We start from the raw sequence: 22,843 nt of genomic DNA on the forward strand, positions 1-22,843 counted from the left end.
TGTGCCTTTCTCCCAGGGGGAATGCAACTCTACAGAGAAAATGCCAGCTAACCTTGGTGTGCATTCCCTAGCTCCAGGAGCACTGGGCACACATGTGGAAGTGACTGTGAAATGTGTATGCATGAAGCTCCTGCTTATACTGCTATTCTGAGAAAGGGTTGCCTCAGTGGTAACTTGAGGAAAACTTGCCCAATCACCTGCAGTGGATCTGTCACTGAGCAGTTCCATGCCCAAAGGTTTGGCTGGACAGGGAAATAGAGTGATCAGGGCACTGGTGAGGATGTCTTGCCTGGAAAGCCTAAATGGCATCTGACATCCATGTCAGCTGTGGCTACCTGGCTCCCTCAGTCAGAGCCTGACACCTCTGGGTGTGGGCTTTTCATTCCCCTTGGGTCCAGAGAGATTCATAGTCATCAGGCTGGTGAGCAGCCCAGCTCCCTGCATTGCATATGCAGCACAGATGACTGTCAAGTCTGTGGGCTCTGAGAAGGAGCTGGGTTGTGGTGTTGTGTCAGAGAGAGGAGTGAGAAAAAAACTGAGGCATTTGGGAATGCAAAACCATGAGAAATCAGGAAAAGGTCTTGGGTATCCAGCTTAAGCATGGTGTTTTCCTGTGAAGTGCAAGCCATCTCTGTTCCTAAGGAAGCTTCTTTAGAAACCCTAGAAGGCCACAGGGCATCCTAGGAACAAGTGATCCCTTCCTTACCTGAAGGCAGGCTTGCTTTTTGGGTTGTTTGGGCTTTAGTATGGATTCTTTCCCCACCACTTCCAAAGAGGGTTTGCTAGCACTGACCCGCCTATCACCTGTTCCCCTTGATATATGGAATTTTTTTCTTCTTTTTTTTTAAATTGGTTCCTACAAATTTCTGTAGGCATCATCAAGATCACTTCATTTTACAGAAACAAGGAAATTATGACTGCTGACTTGATGACACAGGAACTGCTTCATCTAAGCTCTTGTCCTTGGAAAGCCCTAGCTCAGCTGTTGCACATCTCAATAACTTCCAGTTGGCTTCCTAATGTTGCTCTTCAATGTCTTCATAGCCATTTAGACAGGCTAAACTATCATCCTCATTTTGCTGCTCTGCTCTAACAGCTACTGCCTTCCACATCATCTCATGCCAAGCACTCTGCCTAAGGGAACTGAAAGCATTAGAGTGAACAAGAAGTCTGTCTCTTCCCAGAGGAGAAGCAGCTGTCAGAAAGGTCCCCCCAGTGTTTCACAGGGTCAGTTACTGTGTCTGGGCATGAAGAGAGGGAAGACTTGAAAGTGCCCTGGTGGTTCTTTCTGCACTTTTTGTGGAGTGAAGGTCTCTGTAACACAAAGGCATGGGAGAAGCCAGGCATGCAAATCCAAGCAGGATCCACACTGAATATGTAACTGACACATCTGTCAGACTTGTATGTCTTTGGGGGTTGAAAAATGTGAAATGCTCTGGAAGGGGAAGGGGAAGGGAAGTATGACTACTTGAGATTATTTTTCCTAGTGTCCTGTTTCTTTAGCAAGCCAGTGCTGTCCTGGCTCTTGAGTCTCTGCAATGTGGACCAGCAGCCCCTTGCTGCAGATTCCAAGGTGAGCATCTGTGGGCTCACTCAGTGGGGTTTGAAGAAGAAGGGACGAGGTGCTTTTCTGTTGGGAGGTTTTCAAGTTGAGAAGTTTATTCTATAGTGTCAGCAGTGGATTGGCCTGAACTGAATCAGCAGAGCTGCTGAAGGAAGCAAAATCTCACCCGAATTGGGAACATCCATGCTGGCTCTAAGACATGAGGAGAAGGGAGCAGGAAAGCACATTGAGGCAAGCCATGCAGTAACATGTCTTCTGAAAGGCATCCCAGCTCTCCAGCAGCCATCCCCTTGCATTGCTGCCAAGCACAGAAACGTGAGCCTGAGAGAATCTCAGACCAGAGCATGGTGCCTCTGCAGACAGATCCCCACTGTAAAGAAATGAGGGTGAACTGAGAAGCCCACGCTGGGGCCACACTTGGAATGTTTACTATTTCCTGCTGTGAGACCTTGGGACTTGATCACAAAGGTGATTAATGCTTTATATCTCCTTGCAGGCCATGAAGCTTGATGTACGGGAGGAACTTCATGTCTGCATACAGTTTAATCCAGTTTATGAGAACAATCTGAACAGCTGGGTGGCAGAGAGGGTTGTCAGGATGTGCTTCATGGAGCATCCTCATGAGGAGCAGATCACTGCTCGAGGAGAAGTCTCCTTCCCGAATCTCCATCTCCAGACCAAGGCCATGGACTTTGGCTGCAACATGAATGACACTGAACAAGTGCTGGATGTGGAGATGACCAACTGCAGCCCAATTCCTGCCCAGTACCACTGGTCATTCCAGCTTAAAGCTCTTCTTCTCATGTCCTGTACTTCATAAAGACCAAGGCTGTTTGCCTGGCATTTGAAAAAGTGTTTTTGAGTTTTCCTTGTGGAAATAACACTGGTCAGCTGTGATTAGGCTGGAAGCTCAGGGAATAGGTGATTTCTATCAGTTTGATGCTGGTGTAGCCTCCATACTGGTTCCGCTGGGAAGGAAAGCTGCTTTCTTAGACATCTGTGGCCTGAGGAAAAGGCCACCTTGGTGAGACGAATTTTGGCCTGTTGAACCATACTCACCTTCACAGAGCAGCTCTTTGGTGTATCAGCAGGTTCTACAGCTTTAGGAATGGTTGCAGATGCTGTGGGAGCAGCCATCTGAACAGCCCTGGAAGCAGGGTGATCCAGGGCTGGATTATGCTTCCCAAACCCAAGAGCAATCCTGCACTCATACTGGGGCACATGTTATAAACACATTTCTGGCAGTTCCTGCTGTGTGTGACCTCTCTGCAGTGTGCCGAAGTCTGAGCTGGGCAGTTTTTATGACAGAAGCAAATGGTTTTTCCGCAATGCCCCAGGAAACCAAGCCAAGTTAACCACTGGGCATCAAAGTGCTGCTGTTACAAGGAACTGAGCTCATCCAGAAACAGTTTTGTTCAGAGGACACAGCCTCTTGGGAGCTGTAAATCAACAATAGCTCTGAGAAAGGTTTAGGAGACAAGCCCTGTACACTGGGGCAGCCCATTTCCAGCTGGGTCTTATCAAACCCCAACAAGTTTTCTGTCTGCCCCTTCCTGATGCACAGCACCTTCATGAGCAGACCCTGGAATGCAGAGAAAACTTGCCAGAAGCAGGTGGAGAGAGGTGGAGAAAAAAGAGCAGGGCTGTTAGCTCTGCTTGCAGGTCCCTGTTATCTTCTGCCAAATTAGATTAGGGTTTAATTACAACCTAAAGGGGAAATCTAATTTTGATGCTAGAACAATGCATATATTTTTCAATAACAGAGAAATAAGCACATTCCAGTGAACTCTGCGAGGAATTAATTTCCTCTGGGGCCACTTGTTGGCCACTTGCCTGTTTCTCTGTATTCCTATTTTTTAGAACCAATTTAGGCTTTTGGAAATGGGAATGCTGAATCAGTGTTCAGCTTTTAATCACCCCATCTCCCCCTCAGCTGGCCGTGCTGGACCTGAGCCTGCAGGCACTTGCTCCTCCTGATGCTGAGTCACCTGAGTCTGAGGAGCTGGTGGCAGCTGAGGGTCCCAAGCATCTGGCACGAGAGCAGCCTCTGCTCCAAAGGGCTTGGCATGGCCCCGCTGCTGCCTCTTTCCTGCTGAGGATGCTGTGACAGCTCCCTGTTCTGCTCGGCATGTTAATTAAGCAGGACTGTGTTTTCTCTGGGTCCCTCAGCAGCCACCATGTCACTGTGCATGGCAGAGCTGCAAATGAAGATGCTCTCCAAGCTATTAACACCTCAAATTGCTCATCAAGAGCCCTGCAGAAGGGCAGCATGTCAGATATTATTTCTGGTCCACATTAAGAACTGTTGCTATTCAAAGCGATCAGAATAAACTAATTCAGGCTGACACCCAGGCAATCAGGTATCCAGACTGAGGAAGGTGAGATCAGTAGAACTGAAGCATCCATACATCCAACCTTGCTGGAGCCCATCAGCAGAGCCTCCCAGCATCCATCAGACACACACATTAATTTTGGCCTGGAGAGAAAAATGGGGTTTTTTTCCTGCCTGGATTAGACTCTTGTGTGCTTAGATTTTTTTTTTTCCCCCAGCAGTTCAAGCCACTTTTTCCTCCTCACTCTCTAGTCCCTGCTGCCGCTTAGAGGTAGAAGCAGCAGAGTCCAGCTGTTGCTGTGTGGTTGGACATGCCCAATCCATGCCAATCCATGCCTGTTCTCTGACACTGTGGAGCCCTGAGTCTCCTGTGGTTACTCTTTGTCTACACCTACAGGGTTAGAGACAGACTCTCTTCACCCCTTGGATCTTTGATAGCTCAAAGCTGAGTTAAGCCTTTGCACCAAGAGGTTTTCTGTAGCATTGAAATGGATTTTCATGGTCTCCCCACAGGAGATACTAAATCTGGAGTCCAATTCAAATATTTTGCCCCATTTTTTACCTTCAAGGTTTCTTCTTGAAAGTCTCATTTGTCCCCTTTCTAAGACCAGTAACCATCTCCTAAGCTTTCTTTGGGTTTCCCCTCAAAAGGAAGACATTCAATACAAAGGATATACAAGGATATTCTTAGAGATCTGTGACAAAGGCTGCAAAAGGCTCATCCCCAAATGTAGCTTTTCTCTAGAGAGCTTTCATCCTTTATTCAGGACCGGACCCATGCCTTGTCATCTGCATTGATCATTGCTGCTCCTGCATCACCTCTTTGTCCTCTCTGTGCAAGATATGTTTCCTCTCTGGGACAGAGCTAACAGGCACTGAGCAGTCCACGTGCCAGGATGGATCAGCAGGGAGCTCTGCACCTCTGTGGCACAAGTCAAACCACTTCATGTGTTGATCTGACATCTCTGGTCAGTGGGAATATCTTGGTTACAGATCCAGGGTAATTAATTGCCAGTAGATTATTTGGGGAAAGGATTTGTTGAATAATACAGAAAATTATTCTTTCCGTTCAGGATTTTCTTGGCCAAAATTTGTTTTGAACAGGAGCCTTTCTCCTCCCAAGTGGTTCTTCCTACAGCATTAGTGATTTCTCCTGTCTCTGTCATCTCTCATTGCATGTCCCCAGGCAGGTGTCACTGCAGGGACCCTGCAAGCCACATCCCAGCCTTGGTGCTGACCAGAAAAACCAATTCTGTGTTATAGTTGATGGGATTTTGCTTTGTTGTTTTTATAACAAGGAAGAAATGGAAAATGCAGACAGTGAAAAAGAGTGCAAGGCAGAAATCTGACAGCAGTGCTCTGTCAGCCACTGGCGGGGAGAGGCAGGAACATTGGGAACATCCATCAGAAATGCATTTATCCCCCATGCCCCTGGTGCTGGGGAGTCTCAGATGAGTGACAGTAGTGCCCACCCCCTTCTTGCCCCTGGTGCTCTCAGCTCCTTAGAGCCCTATGTTTTGGGCTTTGGTAGCCTCACAGGTGCTATTTCCCTGCGTACATCCCCTGGGTAACTTAGAAAAGGAGGGCTAAGTTATGAAGGAAAGATACCTCCTGTTGTGTCCCTCAGCTGCAGGAGGTTTGGCAGCAGCAGAGAGTGGTTTGCTCAGTATAACAGAGAAGTTGTTTCCTGTTTCTCAGAGTTGGAGGTTCTTGGAGCAAGTGCTGGGTGCTGGGCAGGGATCACCTCTGGGGTGGCCATGTGACTGCCATGAACAGCTTGTAGAGAGTCTCTGAACTCATAGGCAGAGGTACTGGGGAGCTGAAGCAAAAGAGATTTGGAAATTTGCTACTTGCTTCGTTCAGACAGAATGAAAATAAGATGCTCACCAAGAAGGTCAGTGAGTGTGTATTGTAACCAAGTCTGTAGTAGAGACACAAAGCAGGACATGAGATGTGAGACAGTGATGCTTTGTTGGGACAAAGATGGGTGGTGATGGTTTCCTGTGTTCAGTGTGTCCGTGGACTTCTTTTGTACCTTCAGCATAGTGATGGTCACCATGCACCTTCCATCTCTCTGCCTCTTCCAGCATGGTGCTGCTCTTTTCCCAGCTCTCTGGCTAGCAGGTCATCCAGCCTGCCTCCAGGCCTGCACATGGCACCTTCTGGTTGAGCTCTGGGAGCATTACAGCATGTTTGAGGCAGCTTCTTCTGCCTCAGGGCTGGTACCCACTGTCACACACCAGGAGGACTTTGACTCGAGACATTGCACAGAAGCTGGAGCCCAGAACAGCTGCATGGGAGTCACTTTAACTCACATGTGGGTTTGGGGAGCCTCAGCCGCCTCCTTCGAATGAGAGTTGTGGTAGATTGTTTTTCTGTTGTAGTTTGTTCATGTACCTGTTTGGTTTCCCCAATGGTTTTGCCCTGAAATTGTTTACTACTATTTTCCCACCTAATCTTATGTCAGTCCCCATGTCAATCTCCCTTGCCCCTCCCTGATTTCCAGACCCTTCCCTGCCAATCCTGCAAGTACTGCCCTCTTCCCTTGTTCATCAAATGTAACCCCACCCCTTTCTCTAGAACCTTCCTTGTCTATCACCCTGCCCTCGAAGTTCCATTGGTGTGCCAAGCCTGATCCCCTCCCATGCTATCCCCTATTGGTTACCTAGAATCTGATCCCCGCCCTGTGTTCCTCCCCTGCTGTTCTACTGTTGGTTATCCTCCCTTAGTACCTCCCCTGTTCTTAAATTGTTGTTACCCTGTTGGAGTTTTGTCACTTTTCTTAGACTTTCTCAGCGTTTAAAGCCTCTTGAGAATTTATAAAGTGGCCCCTCTTGTCTGATTTGTTCTGGCTTCCTCAACTTGTGATTCCTATCAGCAACCACACAGAGCAGCTTTGCTGTGTCTGGGAGTTGGGCAGCCCTGCTCTGGTGCCACCCAGACCCACCCCAGGGGCAGGCAGGGGGCAGCCACTCTTGGCACGGGCCAGGAGTGAGAGCTAGCTGGAGGATCACCAGGTGACTGCCTGTGTCAGAGAGTGAGAGAACCTAAGAGCTGTCATTCCTCATTGGACTGGATTTTGGAGGGGTAAATTGAGGGTACAGAAGGTAAAGGAGAAAGCATTGCCTAGGGGAAAAGAACTGTACATCCCAAGTGTTGGCAGGTGCTTAACTATGTCCTTGGCTTTGTACTGTGCCATCAGGACCAAGCCAAGGAGATGTTAATCTGTCAGTCATGCCCTGATCAAGCTGTGGAGGATGTTGGGTAGGGATTGCTTTCTGATTTTGGAGCCAGTCAGCAAACATTCTCTTTGCTCTGCCAGCACTGTTCAGCTGCAAATCTGGGAAGCAGCCTGTTTTTCAGGGCTAGTTGATTTAGCAGATGAGTTGTTACACACTCATTGGCAGATTCTGACTTCCATGGCCACCGTCCTGCTGTCTAGATCAACCAACACCTTTTCTGGGCTCTGATGAGCATTGGCATCAGGCATTGGGTTTGGTTCATCCCGCAGTGCCAGTTTGCTTACCAGAAGTGGCCCCCTGAGCACTTGGCATTCCACAGTGTGGCTCCACAACAGCGAGCCAGCCCCCTTACCCATTGAACGTTTTAGAATAGGTTGAGATCATTTCGGCCCCAAGACCTCTAATCATTCGCTTTACCAGGTAAAACTACACATTGCCAAGTCCAGCTATTGTGGTTCCCTCGTGAAACTTCGGAGGGAACCAGCTACTAGATGGTTCGATTAGTCTTTCACCCCTAGACAGGGGTCAGACAACCAGTTTGCAGATCAGGACCACTGTAGACCTCCATCAGAGGTTCCTCTGGCTCTGCCCTGCCCGGGCATAGTTCACCACCTTTTGTGGTGAAAGATGTCAGACCGCCTTCATGTGTTGAAGCAAACAAAAAAGCACGGGCACTCACACTCCACCTCCCTGGCCCTGCGAGGGGGCTGTGGCAAGACCCGGGATCCCACCTCAGCCAGCCCTCGCCTTCATTGCGCTGCAGGCTTTTGACAGAGAGCACTGGGCAGAGATCACATTGCGTCAACACGCACCTCGGGCCTTCGTGATGCTTTGTTTTCATTAAACAGTCGGATTCCCCTGGTCCTCACCAGTTCTAAGCTGGCTGCTGGGTGCTGGCTCAGGACCCCCACCTCAGGGACCCTTTCCCACGGGAACCACTCGGCCAACCCCACCAGTTTCTGCCCTTGTTTTCTGCACATCTTCATTAGCCAAGGCTCACAGTAGGAGCCCAAGGTACATTGGCTCTGCAGAGGGCATCCCTCTCCCTATCCAACCATTCTGCCAGTGCTGCCTGGATGGCTCCTGCCTGTATTCCCTCTGGGCAGGAGGTGCAGGAGGCTCAAGGCCTGTTTCTACCACGCTTTATTGTTTGTAAAACAAAACATTGATGTTTGTTTTTGGTTTGTTGGTAGGAACAGCCCTCACTGAATGTGTCAGTGATGGGTAAGGTGACATAATCTCCCAGACCTCATTCTCTTAATTTTTCCATCTTTTCTCGCCCTTCATGTTTTTCCTGCTTCCTGCAAGCTGTGCTTCAAACAGCTTTCCCAAGAGAAAATCCATCTGAACTCCTGGCACAGCTCTGCCAAAAATTGCCATTTCTAGTATGGCTGTGTTCTTTTCTGGTATCTCCCTGTCTTCAGAGAGTGGCTGAGAAATCTTTAAACTCTTAGAAGAAGAGGCTCAAGCCCCTTGTGGTAAATTTTGAATTCAGGTGCCAAGTCTTTACGTTGTTTTTTAGTGTAAGTCTACACTGGGGATTTTTGTGCTCATCCCTTCTAGCCCAAGGTAGTTCCTAGAGAGGGAGCACAACCTAAAACTAAATCTTATGACGAGGAGCATCATTCAGGTGCTCCTTGTACTCTGACAGATAACTGTGTATTGTCTTTGCCAACTCAGAGAACCAGTAGCAGGTAGGTTAAGGTGTGGGGACTTTGGGATGTTAGATATGTGTCACCATTCATTTGTATGCCCTGACTGTGACAGGGAGGCAGCCAGGAGCAGAGCAAAGAGGGCTTTAGCTTCCAGGGAGATTGAATGGGGTGCAGCAAAGAGCAGGGCAGCCACAGAAATAAATGCCCATCCCAGAATTAGTGGTGTGGGATAGAGCAGGGATTGATTTACTCTCCACTGTGTGTTTCATGTAGCAGAGGGAGGTAGGAGTTCCGAGGGGTCGGGCTCCCCAGGGGTCCTCTGGGCCCAGCTGCCATGCCATGCATTTTCTACAGTGCCTGACTCAAAGCTGCCTTTTCAGTGGCTCTGCCCTCAGGAGACTCATCCTTCTCCTCCACACGAAACCTTCCCCACTGGGAGCTTGCTTTGCATGTTCCCCCTCACTGGTAACTGTCACCTCTTTCCTGCCTTGCTGGCCTCTGTCACCACCCACCTGTCCCCAGTGCCACTTGGACCAGGTCAATCCTCTCTGGTCATCTCCCATCTCCAGGAGCTCTGTGGGACCACTGAACTGTGAGCACATCCTGGGACTATGCCTGCCTTGCTCTAGGTAAAGCAGGGAGGAATTCTGATGTACCACATGAGTGACCTTTAACAGTAACTCAGAAGCAATGTTAACTCGGCTTTTACATGGGGTAAAAGCCCCCCAAACCCTTTATCTGATTTCTGCCAGGGTGAGGATGCCTGCACCTTCTGGGCAGGAGATGGATGGCAATGCCAGCATACTCAGCAGGGTGGAGCTTCAGCGTTTGATTTATTTTGGGATTTGACCCTAGGAAGTATATTAAACTGAAGCGCTTTTTTGTTTGCTTTTCATTTTGTGCTCATTATCGTTGCAGCTTTGCCTTCTCCTTCCGTGGCCCATGGTGACCTGCTGCAGAATCCCATTTGGAGGGTGCGCTGGGCTGGGGCCGCATCAGCGCGGGCCGGTGGAGACACCTTCTGGGGGTCAGCAGAAGTGGTTCAGACCAGCGGGAGCGTTTCCTCTTAGCTGAGGACTTCAGGAGGTGCTCTGTCATTTCACCTCCCTCCTTTTCTCACGCTGCTCTTGGCCCCGTGGAAGGACAGCAGTGCTGGCAGGCAGGGAACCCGCCAGCTATGCTGTGAGCTTGTCCTCAGGGTTCAGCTTTTGAGATCCAGCTTCCTTCTCCTGCAGCCTTTGCCCTGAGAAGAGGACAGATTTAGAATCTCTCTCTTTCCATGGCTGGAAGCCTTCTGCTTGCCTGTCAGATGCAACCAGGAGCGAGCAGCTGCTCTCAGGTGGTTGTGCTCAACCAGCTCTTTGGCTTCCCACTGCTCCCTCATACTGGTAACCCTTGCAGCCATACTTTCTGTGTTTTCAAGCTCTCAGCACTTGCCCCCATGAAGACATCTTAAAATGGTGAGTATCCAGATCCTGGCCACAAAGACAGCTGGAACACATCTCTCCTCCTTTGCTCTCCATTACAGGAGTCAATATTCATCTGTTCGTAGAGCTGATTTTTGAAGTAGCTGCTAAGGTTGTAGTTGATGCAGATTTCTTTAAATGGCACCTCCAAATTACAGCTGTCAGGGCTTGTTTAATTTTGAACAAAGACTACAAATTGTATTTCTATTGGAGCTACTGATTTCTTCAGACCTTTGGCTCGAGTCTGATTGAGAAGCATTTTTCTGTCTCATAGAGAATCAGGAGCTCACCTGATGCTTATAAATCCCCTGGCTGCTGTGCAAAGCATGAGGAAGGAGAAGATTTAATGGCTTCTGTCATCTGTGCAATCAGTGCAAGTCAGAATAACCACAGTAAAGTCAGTGGAGACTATTTCCAGGGTCATAACTTGTCAAGAGAGGGAAGTCTGGCTGCCTAAGGATGATCTGTACAAGGACCTGCTGTGCCAGCCTGCAGTGCTGATTGTGGCTGGTCCAGCTCACCTTGGAGCAAGTGGCTGAGAAGCTTTAGCACCTGCATCCCAAAAAATTGGATGAGCTGCATCCCATAGGACTACTCTGGGAGAGGCATGAACCATGTTGGATGTAGCCTGAGGGGCCTCAGACTCTTCTCTGACTTTTCTTTTTGAGAGTAATGGTACACTTGTGGTCTGTGGGTTTCAGCAGGAGCTGAGGACTCTCAGTGAACTCAAAAATCAAATCTTGCCAACATCCTTGAGCTGTCCAAGGTGCCCTTTTAATCTGCATCTGAGTGCCTGGAGGAGAAATTCAAAGTGCATCATGTAAGGCTATTTAAATACCTCCTGGGTGTGTGGTCTGCGATGCTTTGTCTTGGGATCACCTGGAAAGAGTTGGTGCTTTGTTGGGAGGCTGGTTTTCACACAGTGCCCTGGCTGTGCCTAATGGGTGGTCCCTGGGGGCGTGCTCTAGGGAAGCAGTATCAGCACTGTTGACTGTCCAGGAGTTGGCCTTGATGATCCTTCTGGGTCCTTTCCAACTCAGGATGTTCCATCAAACTCCTGAATTTAATGTGGAAGGAGGTTGGTGGTTTCTGGTGCATGTCCTCAGTGCTTGCAGGGACCTCAGGCACTACCATTACCTCTCTGTCCTGATGCTGGTGGCTCTTACACAGCCTGAGCTGGCAGGGTCATGTCATCCCATGTGACTCTTCACATGAGGTTTGCAGAAGCAGTGTGATTTCTATCTGCTCTATTTTGGGAGGTGGGTGTGGGAAGTGGTGTAAAGCTGTGTCCTGAGCAGGCTCAGAAACCACCACACAGGCTGAGACTTTTTTTTTTTTTTTTTGTAACATTTCAGAGGCTGGGACCAGTAAGTGTCATAGGGCTGTCCTGGCCCTTGTAGGAAAGATTCCTTTCTCCCTGGTGTCAATCCACCTGTGCTCCCATTAAATTCCCACATTAATGCCTGGATCTGTTTTGTCTTGTGTGGCTGGGTTGGATGAGAGCAACACAGAGGGGTTGACTGTTGTTAGTCCCTTCAGCTCCAGGCTGACCTGCTTCTGTCAGGAACTTGGTGCTCCACAGTGCTGGTGGAAGTATTTCCACAGCCCTTTGGCCCCTCTTTTGGGATGGGTCCTCTCTGCAGGCAGAGGAGATGCTCTCTGTTCCTTGCCTTCCTCCCTTGCAGTCTCAGCCTTGGCCTGGAGTGTTTTCCTATGAAGTTTCTCTGCTTCTGAGGAGGCTTCTTTTAAAATCAGCCCTAGGATGTCACAGGACATCTTAGAAACAAGTGGGACGTCCACAACTTCCCTGGGCAAGCCTGTGCCCGTGCTTCACCACCCTGACAGGGAAGAATTTTTTCCCAATACCTAAATCTACTCCCTTTCAGTTTGAAGCCTCCCCCCTTACCCTGTCACTACATGCTCTTGTAAACAGTCTTGCCCCATCTTTCCTGTTAATTCCCTTCAGGTACTGGAAGGCTGCAATGAGATCACCCCAAAGCCTTCTCTTTTCCAGGCTCAACAATCCCAATTCTCTCAGCCTTTCCTCATGGGAGAGTTGCTCCATCCTTCTGATCAACTTGGTGGCCTCCTCTGGACTCACTCCAGAGGTGAAGAAACATCTGCTGTGTCACAGCACCGTGGGGAGAGAGGCAATAAATACACAGACAACGCGAGTGCTGTTCACCTGCGTGTTTATTTCTCCCACTGTGCAAATGCCCTCTACAGAAATCCCTTTCCTGGGGTGACGGTGTGTCTCTGGCTTGCATCCTGGCATTTCGCAAGCTCGGCCGCGTCTGTGGCGGGTGCGAGCCGGCCGGCCGGCGGCTTTGCCCCGCGTCCTGCCCGGCCCTGCCCGGCCCTGCCCGGCCCGGGCCGCTCTCTCCCGCTGCCCTCAGAGCCGGGCTGAGGGCGCGCCCGTGCGGCCGAGCGCCGCCACTGCAGCCCGGCCGCGGCCTGCTGAGGGCACGGCGCCGCCCCGCCGCCCTCAGGGGCCCGCCGTGCCCTGCCCTGCCCTGCCCTGCCTTTCCGTGCCCTTTCCTGCCCTGCTCTGCACTGCCCTGCTTTCTGTGGAGGCAGAGTTCTGCTGCCGGGCCCGGGGCACGGCGTGTGCGCTGTGGGACCCCCCGAGCACAGCCCGAGCGTAGCGCAGCGCGCTCTGTGCTGGGGCTGCGGGTGAGCAGAGCGGGTCCCTGCGGCTGAGCCGTTCTAAACGCCCTTCCTCAGCCACTTTGTAAAGTAAGTGAGGGTGTTTTGAGAGAGATGAGACTGGTTTTTAATCTGTAAGTACAATGTCTGCTGCATTTGGTAGTTTGTGAATTTATTTTTGAAGGTGTTGGTATTCCCTCACCTTTTCCATTGCAGCCTCTTCTAAAGATGCTTCAGTATATTTGTATCTCACAGTGACACCCACCACATATGCCTGGTTTCCTTTCACAAATATTAGGTCCTGTTCATGTAACTAATTGTTCCTATTTCCTATATGTGGTTCCTGGAACACTAGCCAGGCTTTCTTTTTAGCGTCCTTTGTTAACATTTTGCAGGTGTAGTTGTGCCTTTTAACTCCGGCAGTGGGGTGTGGTTTCTCAGCAGCAGGGTCTTGCTGTCTGTCCTGCGGGGACAGGAGGACAGTCACACCAGCCTCACCACTGAGTGCACCCTGGAACAGCTCCATCTGTGCCTCTGAAACCAGAGTCAAACATCTTGTCACAAGTCTCAGAGTGCCTGCCAAAACACAGCTCCCAGGGGCTGATCCCCAGCTCTACGTGCTCCCCTTGGCAGCACAGGCAGGAGACCACCAGCTTAAAGTTCTCCTTAATGCTCCAGATGAGCTTGCCTTCCAAGAGGCCAGTGGAAGTGGAGTCTGTCCAAATGCTCAGCTCCTGCACCAGTCTGCACCAAAAAAAAAAGCCAAAAAAAAACCAACCAAACAGCATTCGGTGAGCAGAAGCAGTGCCTGGGCACTTCTACAGTGCCTGCCCTATCTGCCCATCCCCTGCCTGCTTCTCCTTTGGTTTCAGCCTCATGCTGGAGGGGTCTAAAAGGAACATTTCTGCTTTGTCATCATGCTCAAATAAGAAATGCACCTCAAATAAGAAACGCGCCTCTGCCTCCAAGGGGGAAACATTGATGGTTGTCTTCTGCTGGGACAGTTCTGTGTGTTGTATCTGTCCATAAAAAGGGAAAAGGCTGCAGAGGGGACTTGCTTTTAGCACACATCGAGGAAAGCACTGTGTGCTGGCAGCAGGAGGTGGCACTGGAAAACCACAGCCTAACAAACACGTGAGGAAAAAAGATCCCAGTGAGGGGCATGGGGCACAGTGTGTGTGCTCATCTTTGCATTACTTTGATGCCTCTGTCCTTGGTGCCTCCATATCAGAAGCCTGATGATGTACAGGCCACTTCAAGAGAGTTTTACACAAAACAAATTCAAAAGTGCCTGGCAAAATAACAGTACACCAGGCACACGGGTTCTTTCCCTTCCTTTCCTGGGCTGCCTTCCCTGCGGGGAAGGCTTTTCTCTATAGAAAGGCTTTTGAAAAGATGACTTAAAAATAGTTTCACTTATCTCTTTCAGAAAAGTCATGAGACTGCCTTAGATTTCATGGGTTAGCTCAAACCCTGAGGGAAGAAAATAGGGTCAATTCCCAAGGAGAATGCAAAACATAACAAATTACCCATCTCTGAGGGGAACTGAATTTGGAATTAAAGGGTTAAAGGAGCAAACAGAAATGCAAGCCTACACATCAGCCTGGCTAAAGATCCTCTTCAGTTTTTAAACTATTTTGATTGAATGTTTCTGGGTTGTCAAAATACCTCTAGACCTCCAGAGCCCCCATGGAGAAAATAACTTAATTTCAAATGTCATTAAAAACAAAAAAAGGAGCAACATTAAAAATAGAAGTACACCAGCAGTTGCAACAACATTTTTAGGCAGACTTTATCCAGCAGTGAGGATGCAATGTAATTACAGGAAATGCAGTTCCCACTGTGATTTCTCTGCAGGTTCCTCTCTGACACAAACATAGTGGCATGCCAAATCATAAAATCTGAGCAGCATTACAGATTAGTGAAAGGCTGGCACGTACTGGGTTGCATGGCAACGTTTGGGTAGCGGGGGGGCTACAGGAGTGGTTTCTGTGAGAAGATGCCAGAAGCTTCCCTGACAGACCCAATACCAGGTGTCTCCATGATGGAACCACCCCTGGCCAAGGCCAAGATTGTGGTAATGCCACAGGAAGAGAAGCTGAGTGGCCAGGATACAACCCAAAGACTTAACTTTTTCTGTGGGAAAGAGATTTCTCTGCAAGACATTTCAGTGACTAGAGAGTGAAAAAGAAATAATGGCTTGAACAGTTGGAAGAAAAAAAAAATCTAAGCACACAAGAGTCTAATCCAGGCAGAAAAAAAACCCATTTTTCTCTCCAGGCCAAAATTAATGTGTGTGTCTGATGGATGCTGGGAGGCTCTGCTGATGGGCTCCAGCAAGGGTGGATGTATGGATGCTTCAGTTCTACTGATCTCACCTTCCTCAGTCTGGATACCTGATTCCCTTGGTGTCAGCCTGAATTAGTTTATTCTGATCACTTTGAATAGCAACAGTTCTTAATGTGGACCAGAAATAATATCTGACATGCTGCCCTTCTGCTGGGCTCTTGATGAGCAATTTGAGGTGTTAATAGCTTGGAGAGCATCTTCATTTGCAGCTCTGCCATGCACAGTGACATGGTGGCTGCTGAGGGACCCAGAGAAAACACAGTCCTGCTTAATTAACATGCCGAGCAGAACAGGGAGCTGTCACAGCATCCTCAGCAGGAAAGAGGCAGCAGCGGGGCCATGCCAAGCCCTTTGGAGCAGAGGCTGCTCTCGTGCCAGATGCTTGGGACCCTCAGCTGCCACCAGCTCCTCAGACTCAGGTGACTCAGCATCAGGAGGAGCAAGTGCCTGCAGGCTCAGGTCCAGCACGGCCAGCTGAGGGGGAGCTGGGGTGATTAAAAGCTGAACACTGATTCAGCATTCCCATTTCCAAAAGCCTAAATTGGTTCTAAAAAATAGGAATACAGAGAAACAGGCAAGTGGCCAACAAGTGGCCCCAGAGGAAATTAATTCCTCGCAGAGTTCACTGGAATGTGCTTATTTCTCTGTTATTGAAAAATATATGCATTGTTCTAGCATCAAAATTAGATTTCCCCTTTAGGTTGTAATTAAACCCTAATCTAATTTGGCAGAAGATAACAGGGACCTGCAAGCAGAGCTAACAGCCCTGCTCTTTTTTCTCCACCTCTCTCCACCTGCTTCTGGCAAGTTTTCTCTGCATTCCAGGGTCTGCTCATGAAGGTGCTGTGCATCAGGAAGGGGCAGACAAAAAACTTGTTGGGATTTGATAAAAGCCAGCTGGAAATGGGTCTGCAGGTGGGAGAGCAGGTCAGTGTGTCTGAGCAATCCTGAATGCCCTCCCCACCCTTCCTGAGTCACTTTGTAAAGTAAGTGAGGGTGGTTTTAGACATGAGACTGTTTTTTAATCTGTAAGCAAAACGTTGGAATGCTTGGCATGAGATGGTCTGTGAGGCAGTCGTTGCTGTTATATAGAGCAGGCCAGAAAAATGAGGATGATATTTCAGCCTGTCTAAATCACTGTAAAGACAGGGCAACATGAGGTAGCCAACTGGAAGTGTTTGAGATGTGCTACAGCTGAGCTGGGGCTTTCCAAGGACAATGGCTTAGATGAAGTAGTTTCTGTGCCAGCACGTCAGCAGTCATGATTTCCTCCTTTTTTCTGTAAAATGAGATGATTCTGGGTAATTCCCTGGGGTGTATTAAGGTATTTTATGCTAAGGGAGTGGTTGGAGCCCTCATCCAAGAGAAGCTCAGTTGCTCTGCCCTGGGACCTCTATAGTGGAACTCTGACCTGGCCCCAACCTTTTAGTGGCTGAATTGGAACAAGGGAAGTCAGCTTTCTGCCCTAATAAGCAATTCCTTTATAAATGTCCTTGGAAATAATCTTTGCTGATGGTAGTGTTGATTTATTTTTGCCTTCTTGCTTTTGTATTGTTTTCATGCTGTGCTTCTGCTTGTTGCATATGTCTCCTATCACTGCAGCCAGGGGATTTGCCATGTCTCATCTGGTGCCTCATTATTTACCTGCTGTACTGCATGATTCAATTAAGTGAAATGATTTTAAAGTGTTATTCTGGAAGACTCTGTCTCTTTGAAGCAGATTCCTCTTGTGAATGTTCCTAAATCAACTGGGATGGAGAGGGGTGAGGGGGAGCTTTGTTGTGGGGTACAGGAGCAGCTGCCAGGGAAAACCCAGTGGGTGTTTTGCTGCATTGCTTGCCCGGTGGGAAATGGGTTAGTGCCAGCCAAAATTATTTCTGTGCCTCTCCTGCAGCCACATAGAACTGAAGCCAAAAGCCTGACCTTCACTACCAGTGGAGAGGAGCATCTGCCTTGGGTGAGGGTCCTGTGCCCAGGCACACTCTGTGCTGTGAGAGGCACCTGCTGGGGGATTCAGAGAAACTCCCTCTGGTCCTTTGTAACCATGGCATTGTACCTGTCCACGTGAGGACCTGCTCGGGGAATGGCCTGGTCTGGGAACCAATGCTTGTCCCATAAAGGAAAGGTCCTCCAAAATATGGCAGACCTGGGAGCAGGTCTCAGAAATTCTTTTAAAGCAAATGACTGACTTCTGCTCTCCAGGAAGGGAGTTCTTGGCAGTGTGATTTTCTGACCAGTCTGTCCTCTTCAGCTAAGCACAACACAGAAAAGGTGGTGGGGGATTTTCTGCCCTGCCTCTCAACTCACATTTTGTTCTCATGGGCATGTTTGATGTCCCAGTTTCATTAGACTGTATTTGATCCCTGTTTACTACATTTTAATTAACTTGGTTGTGGTTTAATTACATTCTGCTCATTACTTTCAGTACCTTTTTTTTTTTCCCTGTCTGATTTTACTTGACCTTTGTGCTAAGTGTTGTGTTTGCAGCAGGGAGACATGCTGGGTTCCCTGTGCTGGACCAGTGGCACTGTGGTGTCAATCCACGTGCCATCCTCTGCTCACACCTGTGTCATTGTGCTCTGTGTGTTCCCTTTTCTCAGTTTATTTTTGAGCACTTTTGTGGAGAAAGTAAATTCATTAACCATGAAGTGTGATCATCCAGAGAGGGAAAACATGTGCCCCGTTCTTGACTTGGCCGAGCAGCAGCCAAATATTAGATGTGGTTTTCTTCCTTGGGCTTTCTGTCCCCCAAGCTTTTCTTATGGAATCTTTGCAGGGTTTCCTCCTAGCAAAGTTGTAAGAAGCTTGTTTTGTTCTTCTAGACATGGTAGGTTTAGTTGTGGGGCGTTATCACCCATCAGTGGACCCTGTGAGGTGTTTGCTGCATGTGGGAAGGTACCAGCCTGAACACAGGCAGCCCTTGAGCCCACAGCCTGCCAGCAGAAGCCAAAATCCCTCTTTGGCTGAGTTTTCCACATGGCAGGAGCTGGCTGGAAGCAGACAGAATGAGAGTTGAGCATTGGCCCTGCAGAAAAGGCTCCATGGTATGGAAGTGTCTTCTCCTGTTCCTACCTTTATCAAACCTCAGATAAATCCACAGTGAGGTGCAGATTCCTGGCACAGCTGCTCACCACATCCATCCCTTTTGCTGTCAGTCCTGCCCTTGCTGGTAACTCCTGTTTAGTCTGGACTCTGGTTCTCCCTTGGTACAATTACCTCCATGCCAGATGTGCCAAGGACTCCACAGGGAGCTTGAAATTAGATGTCCTGGTCACCTTCGGGAGACACCCAGTGAAGTGTGAGGTGGTCAGAGGTGCTGGCACTGGAGTGGGAATCCTTTGGGCAGGAGACATTTGGACAGGCACAAACAATCGGTCTGTGCAAAGCTGAAGTGCTGCAGCCTGCACCAATACCCGGCACCTCGAGGCTCAACCCTCACCTGCTGAGCAACACCAGGGCATTCGATCCAGATATTTCACTGCCACTTGAGGGCAATTTTTAATAGGTATAACTGGGTATACTTACTAACATCTACCGGTGTGTCTGTGTGAGTGCATGACTTTAATGTAAACACTTAATTGAGTGACTTAGGGTTACAGCAAAGTCTGTCGAATCACTTTGTAAATGTTAAATTAATCAGCGATTAAGTGCTGCTAAATCCCTTTAGACATCAGCCTGTGGCCAGGACCGGCCCGTGCCCGCTCGGGCTGCCCGGGCGAAGGCGTCTCTCGCTAATGACGCTCCTGTTAATGAGCCGGCGGCTAATGAGCCGGGGGTGCCGCGCGTCTCCGCGCCGCGCGGGGGCGCTGTGCGGCGGGGCGGGGTCACGCGCGCGCCTGGCGGGCGGGGTCACGTGGCCGCCGGTGGCGGCGGCGGGGCCATGAACGCGGAGCGGGACCTGTCGCCGCTGACGCCCGGCGTGGTGCGGGCGCTCACCGACAAACTCTACGAGAAGAGGAAGGTGGCGGCCCTGGAGATAGAGAAGTGAGCGGCGGGAGCCTGCGGGGAACCGGGAGGGCAGCGGGAATGAGGGCGGCGCCGGTGCTGGGGTCAGGGAGCCCGGCCCGGTGTCCCGGGAAGCGCGGGGAGAGGTGTGGCGGTGCTGGGGCTCCCTGCGGCCCCGGGGCGGCCCGTGATGCTTGGGCGGGTCCAGCCGTGCGGGAGGGAGCGGCCCGGTGGAGCCGGGTACTGCGGGCATGGCGCTCAGCTCCGGGTACCGGGGCTGGCCCGGCACCCTGCGGGCCCGGCGGCCCCGGGAAGGGCTGAGGTGGCGCGGTGACCCTGCCGGGGACAGCGCCGCGGGCGGTGCTCGGGCAGGAGGCATCTGTCCCAGAGCTGCTCCCTGTCTGCCAGCCCCGTCCCGCCGGTGCCGGAGCGCATCCCCGAGTGTGCCAGCTCCCGGGTACCGGGGGGGACCCGCTGGCTCGGGGCGCGTCCCAGCAGCCCCTGGCACAGGGCTCATTCTGCCCTGGGTGCCCGCTGCAGTTGCACGGCCCCGTGCGGGGTGAATACGTGAGTGGCATCCCTGTAGGAATTCCCTGGAAATGTCCTGCTTGCTCTGCTGCGGCACGGCCGGAGTCCTGCGCCTCTCACCCAGACGTGTCCCGTGCTGGATCCTGGCTACAGAGCTGGGAAGTGTTGCTATTGCCCCTGGCCATGGGGTGTTGCCCTTGGTTCTTCCTGCTCAGCTGCTGTTCCAGCAGATCTGGGGCCTTCCTTTTAAAGGAGCATGCCAGGCAAAGTCTGCAGGCACCTTCTGCTGTGGCCGTGCCACTCTGCTGTTGCTTGTGTGTGTTCCCTGCCTGTCTTTTCACCCTCACTGTGCTGGTCTGGGTGCCGTGCTTGGCCACAGCTTTCCCTGGGAAGGGCTGTGTCCTCCCTGGGCAGTGCCTGAGAGCTCAGCTCCTGCAGGAGATCTGAAACATCGCCTCAGGGTGCAGCCCAGCACAGCGCTGGGGGCGATGGTCCAAACTGGTGGGTGAGTTTTGGGTGGGAGATGTGGCCATGCTGAGCCTGCAAGGGGAGCAGTCAGGCACTCGGGGCAGTCGGTGAGGTGAGGATGGAGTTGCTGTGCTGAGAGTTCAGTGGGGGATGTGGTGTGGGAACTGCCTGCCTGGAACACGGAGGGTGCTGTGTGAGAGGTCAGCAGAGAAAAATGGCACCTGGGACAAGGGCAGCGTGTGCTCTGGTTCAAACCCAACCCAGCGAGCCCCTTCTGCTGTTTGGTGTGTTTAGTTTGCTCTCATTTTCTCTCTTTGTTATAGGAGTAATTTACTGGGTGGATTGCAGTGTTGCAGGATGGGATTCTTGCAGTGTCCTCATAACTCCAGCCTCAGGAGCACTTGAGTAACTTCTCTGCTGCATTGTGAGGGGTGATACTCTGTGCCTTATCCAAGCAGCTCTGCTCCAGCTTACTCTGCCCCAGGATTAAGGGTTTATGCTGGCCTTACACCAACCAAAGTCTGCTTTGGGGTCAGGCCGTTCATCTGATCAAGCTGGAGGTACAACTTGGGAAGAGTGCTAGGAGGAAAAAGGCAAGAACCAAACTTTTCTACAGATTTCACAGGTTTAGTTCATCTAAAACCCATCACAGAATGGCCCCAGCAGCATCATTTCCATGTCCATGGCATCAAGCCAGGAGAGACTTGCTGCCTCTTTACTCAGGAACCACCTCCTCCTTCAGCTGATAATGCAGGAACAGCTCCTGATGCTTTCAGGCTCTGATGCTGCACTTTTTGCCTCATTAATTAAATCTTGAGTGCTTTAAGCTCATGAAGTAAGTCTGTAAACCTACTCATGTTTAAACAAAGCTGCATCTGTAAAACGTCGGTAGTAAAATGATAACTGCTGAAGCTCAGTGTGTTTCTCTTCTTGGAGCAGGACTGGAAATGGAGCCATTATCTCTAAAGCAGTCTGTGAATGTGGATCAGGCTGTAACTGTTGGAGAACTTGGCTTTGGACTAGGGAGGGACTGCCTGGTATCCCCAGGGCAAAAGGGAGCAGCTGCTTTGCACAGAGTGAGATGAGAGCAGAGCTGGTGTTTGTAATTTTGGAGAGGAAAGTTCATAAACATCTTTGGTAATGGTTTTCCTGTGGCCAGTGGACCTGTTTAAGAATGTGAGATTCATTTAGTGCCAAAGAAACCCTCTGTGCAGTTAACCAGTGAAAGCTTTTGCACCTTTTTTGGCAGTTAAGGTAAAGATGATTATTTGGGCAGTTTTCGAGGTGCCTGAATCTGCATTATGGATAGAAATGGAAGCAAAAAGGAGGAAAAGAGCACTGCATTGGCCGGGAATCGAACCCGGGCCTCCCGCGTGGCAGGCGAGAATTCTACCACTGAACCACCAATGCTCCTGCTGCCTGCACAGCTGCCTGCACAGCTGCCTGCACAGCTGCCTGTGCCCTCCTGCCTGCACAGCTGCCTGTGCCCCCCTGCCTGCACAGCTGCCTGCGCCTCCCTGCCTGGCAAAGAGCTCTGCCAACAGGAGCTGAGGCTGAAGGGCTGGGTGGGCAAGCTGGGACTTGGAAGCAGTTCTGTAGGCAGGAGCAGGGATATGGGTCTCTTCATCCACAGCTGCAAGTGCCTGGGGAGAAGCAGGTATTGTATATGGAAACTGTTGGCTTTTTGTTAAATATTGTTTAAGAATATATTGAGATATACTGTTGGTAGTAAAGTTATATATATGGGATATTAACTGAAGCACTGTATGGGTGGCTGGAAGGGTTCAAAACCATGGCACTGTGTGTAGGCCTGGTGGGCAGCAATTCCCTGTCAAGCCACCAGCTGGGTGCATGCTGAGCCCCTGTCCTGTGCCATGCTGGGGGTAAATGACCCTGATAACCTGTGGTGTTGGAGAGGGTGTTTGAAGACCTGGTAACTTCTCTGCAAGCACACAACTGCACTGGGTTGGCCCCTGAGAGCACATCATGGGCTGAAAGTTTATGAACAGTGTCTGAGGCTGCAGGCTGGAGCAGCAGGAGGGCAGGGAGCTGCTGGTGGCTGTGAGCAGAGAGGAGGGGAGAGCACTGGTTTCACTTTTGGGTTCCTTAAGGATTCCCCATTTCAGTACTGCTTTCTCGGGTGCTTGTTGTGGCTGAAAGTCCCTGTCTCCATCACCAAGCCCCTCAATGTTTGTGTCAGCCAGACCCTAAACCTCCCTGTGTGCCTCCCTGTCCTCTCCCCAGGCTGGTGCGAGAGTTTGTGGCTCAGAACAACACATCCCAGATCAAACACGTGATCCAGATCCTGTCGCAGGAGTTTGCGCTCTCCCAGCACCCCCACAGCCGCAAAGGAGGACTCATTGGCCTCGCTGCTTGCTCCATTGCCCTGGGCAAGGTGGGTATGGTGGGGTTTTGGGCTTGTGCAGGTTGTGGTGAGAGAGCAGCAGCTCCTCTTGTGTGATAGGAAGAGTCAGGCTGGTGGCCCTGCAGCTCCCCAGCTCCCTCCCTGCATTGCAGCGTACAACTGCCTTGTGCTGGAGTTTCCCCAGCACACCCAGCCACACGCCCTCTGGGCCCAGGAGCACTTTCTGGCCTGGGTTACATCTTGGCAGCTGCCTAGGTGTGGGTAAAGGCTTCTGTCCCTCTTC

General features: G+C 50.5%; 1 protein-coding gene, 1 long non-coding RNA gene and 1 other non-coding gene across 3 annotated transcripts in view; 2 read left to right on the forward strand and 1 right to left on the reverse strand.

The window, feature by feature from the left end:
- The window catches only part of LOC135279627 (uncharacterized), a 63,625-nt gene extending 51,192 nt beyond the window's left edge, over positions 1 to 12,433 (forward strand). The window contains exon 8 of the long non-coding RNA XR_010346857.1: positions 9,712 to 12,433. This is a non-coding gene — a long non-coding RNA (uncharacterized LOC135279627). The remainder of the gene's footprint in view (positions 1 to 9,711) is intronic.
- A 6,661-nt stretch (positions 12,434 to 19,094) lies between these two features.
- The window catches only part of VAC14 (VAC14 component of PIKFYVE complex), a 59,553-nt gene continuing 55,804 nt past the window's right edge, over positions 19,095 to 22,843 (forward strand). The window contains exons 1-2 of the mRNA XM_064387232.1: positions 19,095 to 19,238; positions 22,440 to 22,590. Of these exons, the coding sequence (XP_064243302.1) occupies positions 19,135 to 19,238; positions 22,440 to 22,590 (255 nt within the window). The 5' untranslated portion in view covers positions 19,095 to 19,134. The remainder of the gene's footprint in view (positions 19,239 to 22,439; positions 22,591 to 22,843) is intronic.
- On the reverse strand, positions 21,535 to 21,605 carry TRNAG-GCC (transfer RNA glycine (anticodon GCC)). Its single transcript has one exon. It is a non-coding gene; the product is annotated as a tRNA-Gly (tRNA).

This window comes from Passer domesticus, chromosome 12 (assembly GCF_036417665.1).
Source record: "Passer domesticus isolate bPasDom1 chromosome 12, bPasDom1.hap1, whole genome shotgun sequence".
Taxonomy (NCBI): domain Eukaryota; kingdom Metazoa; phylum Chordata; class Aves; order Passeriformes; family Passeridae; genus Passer; species Passer domesticus.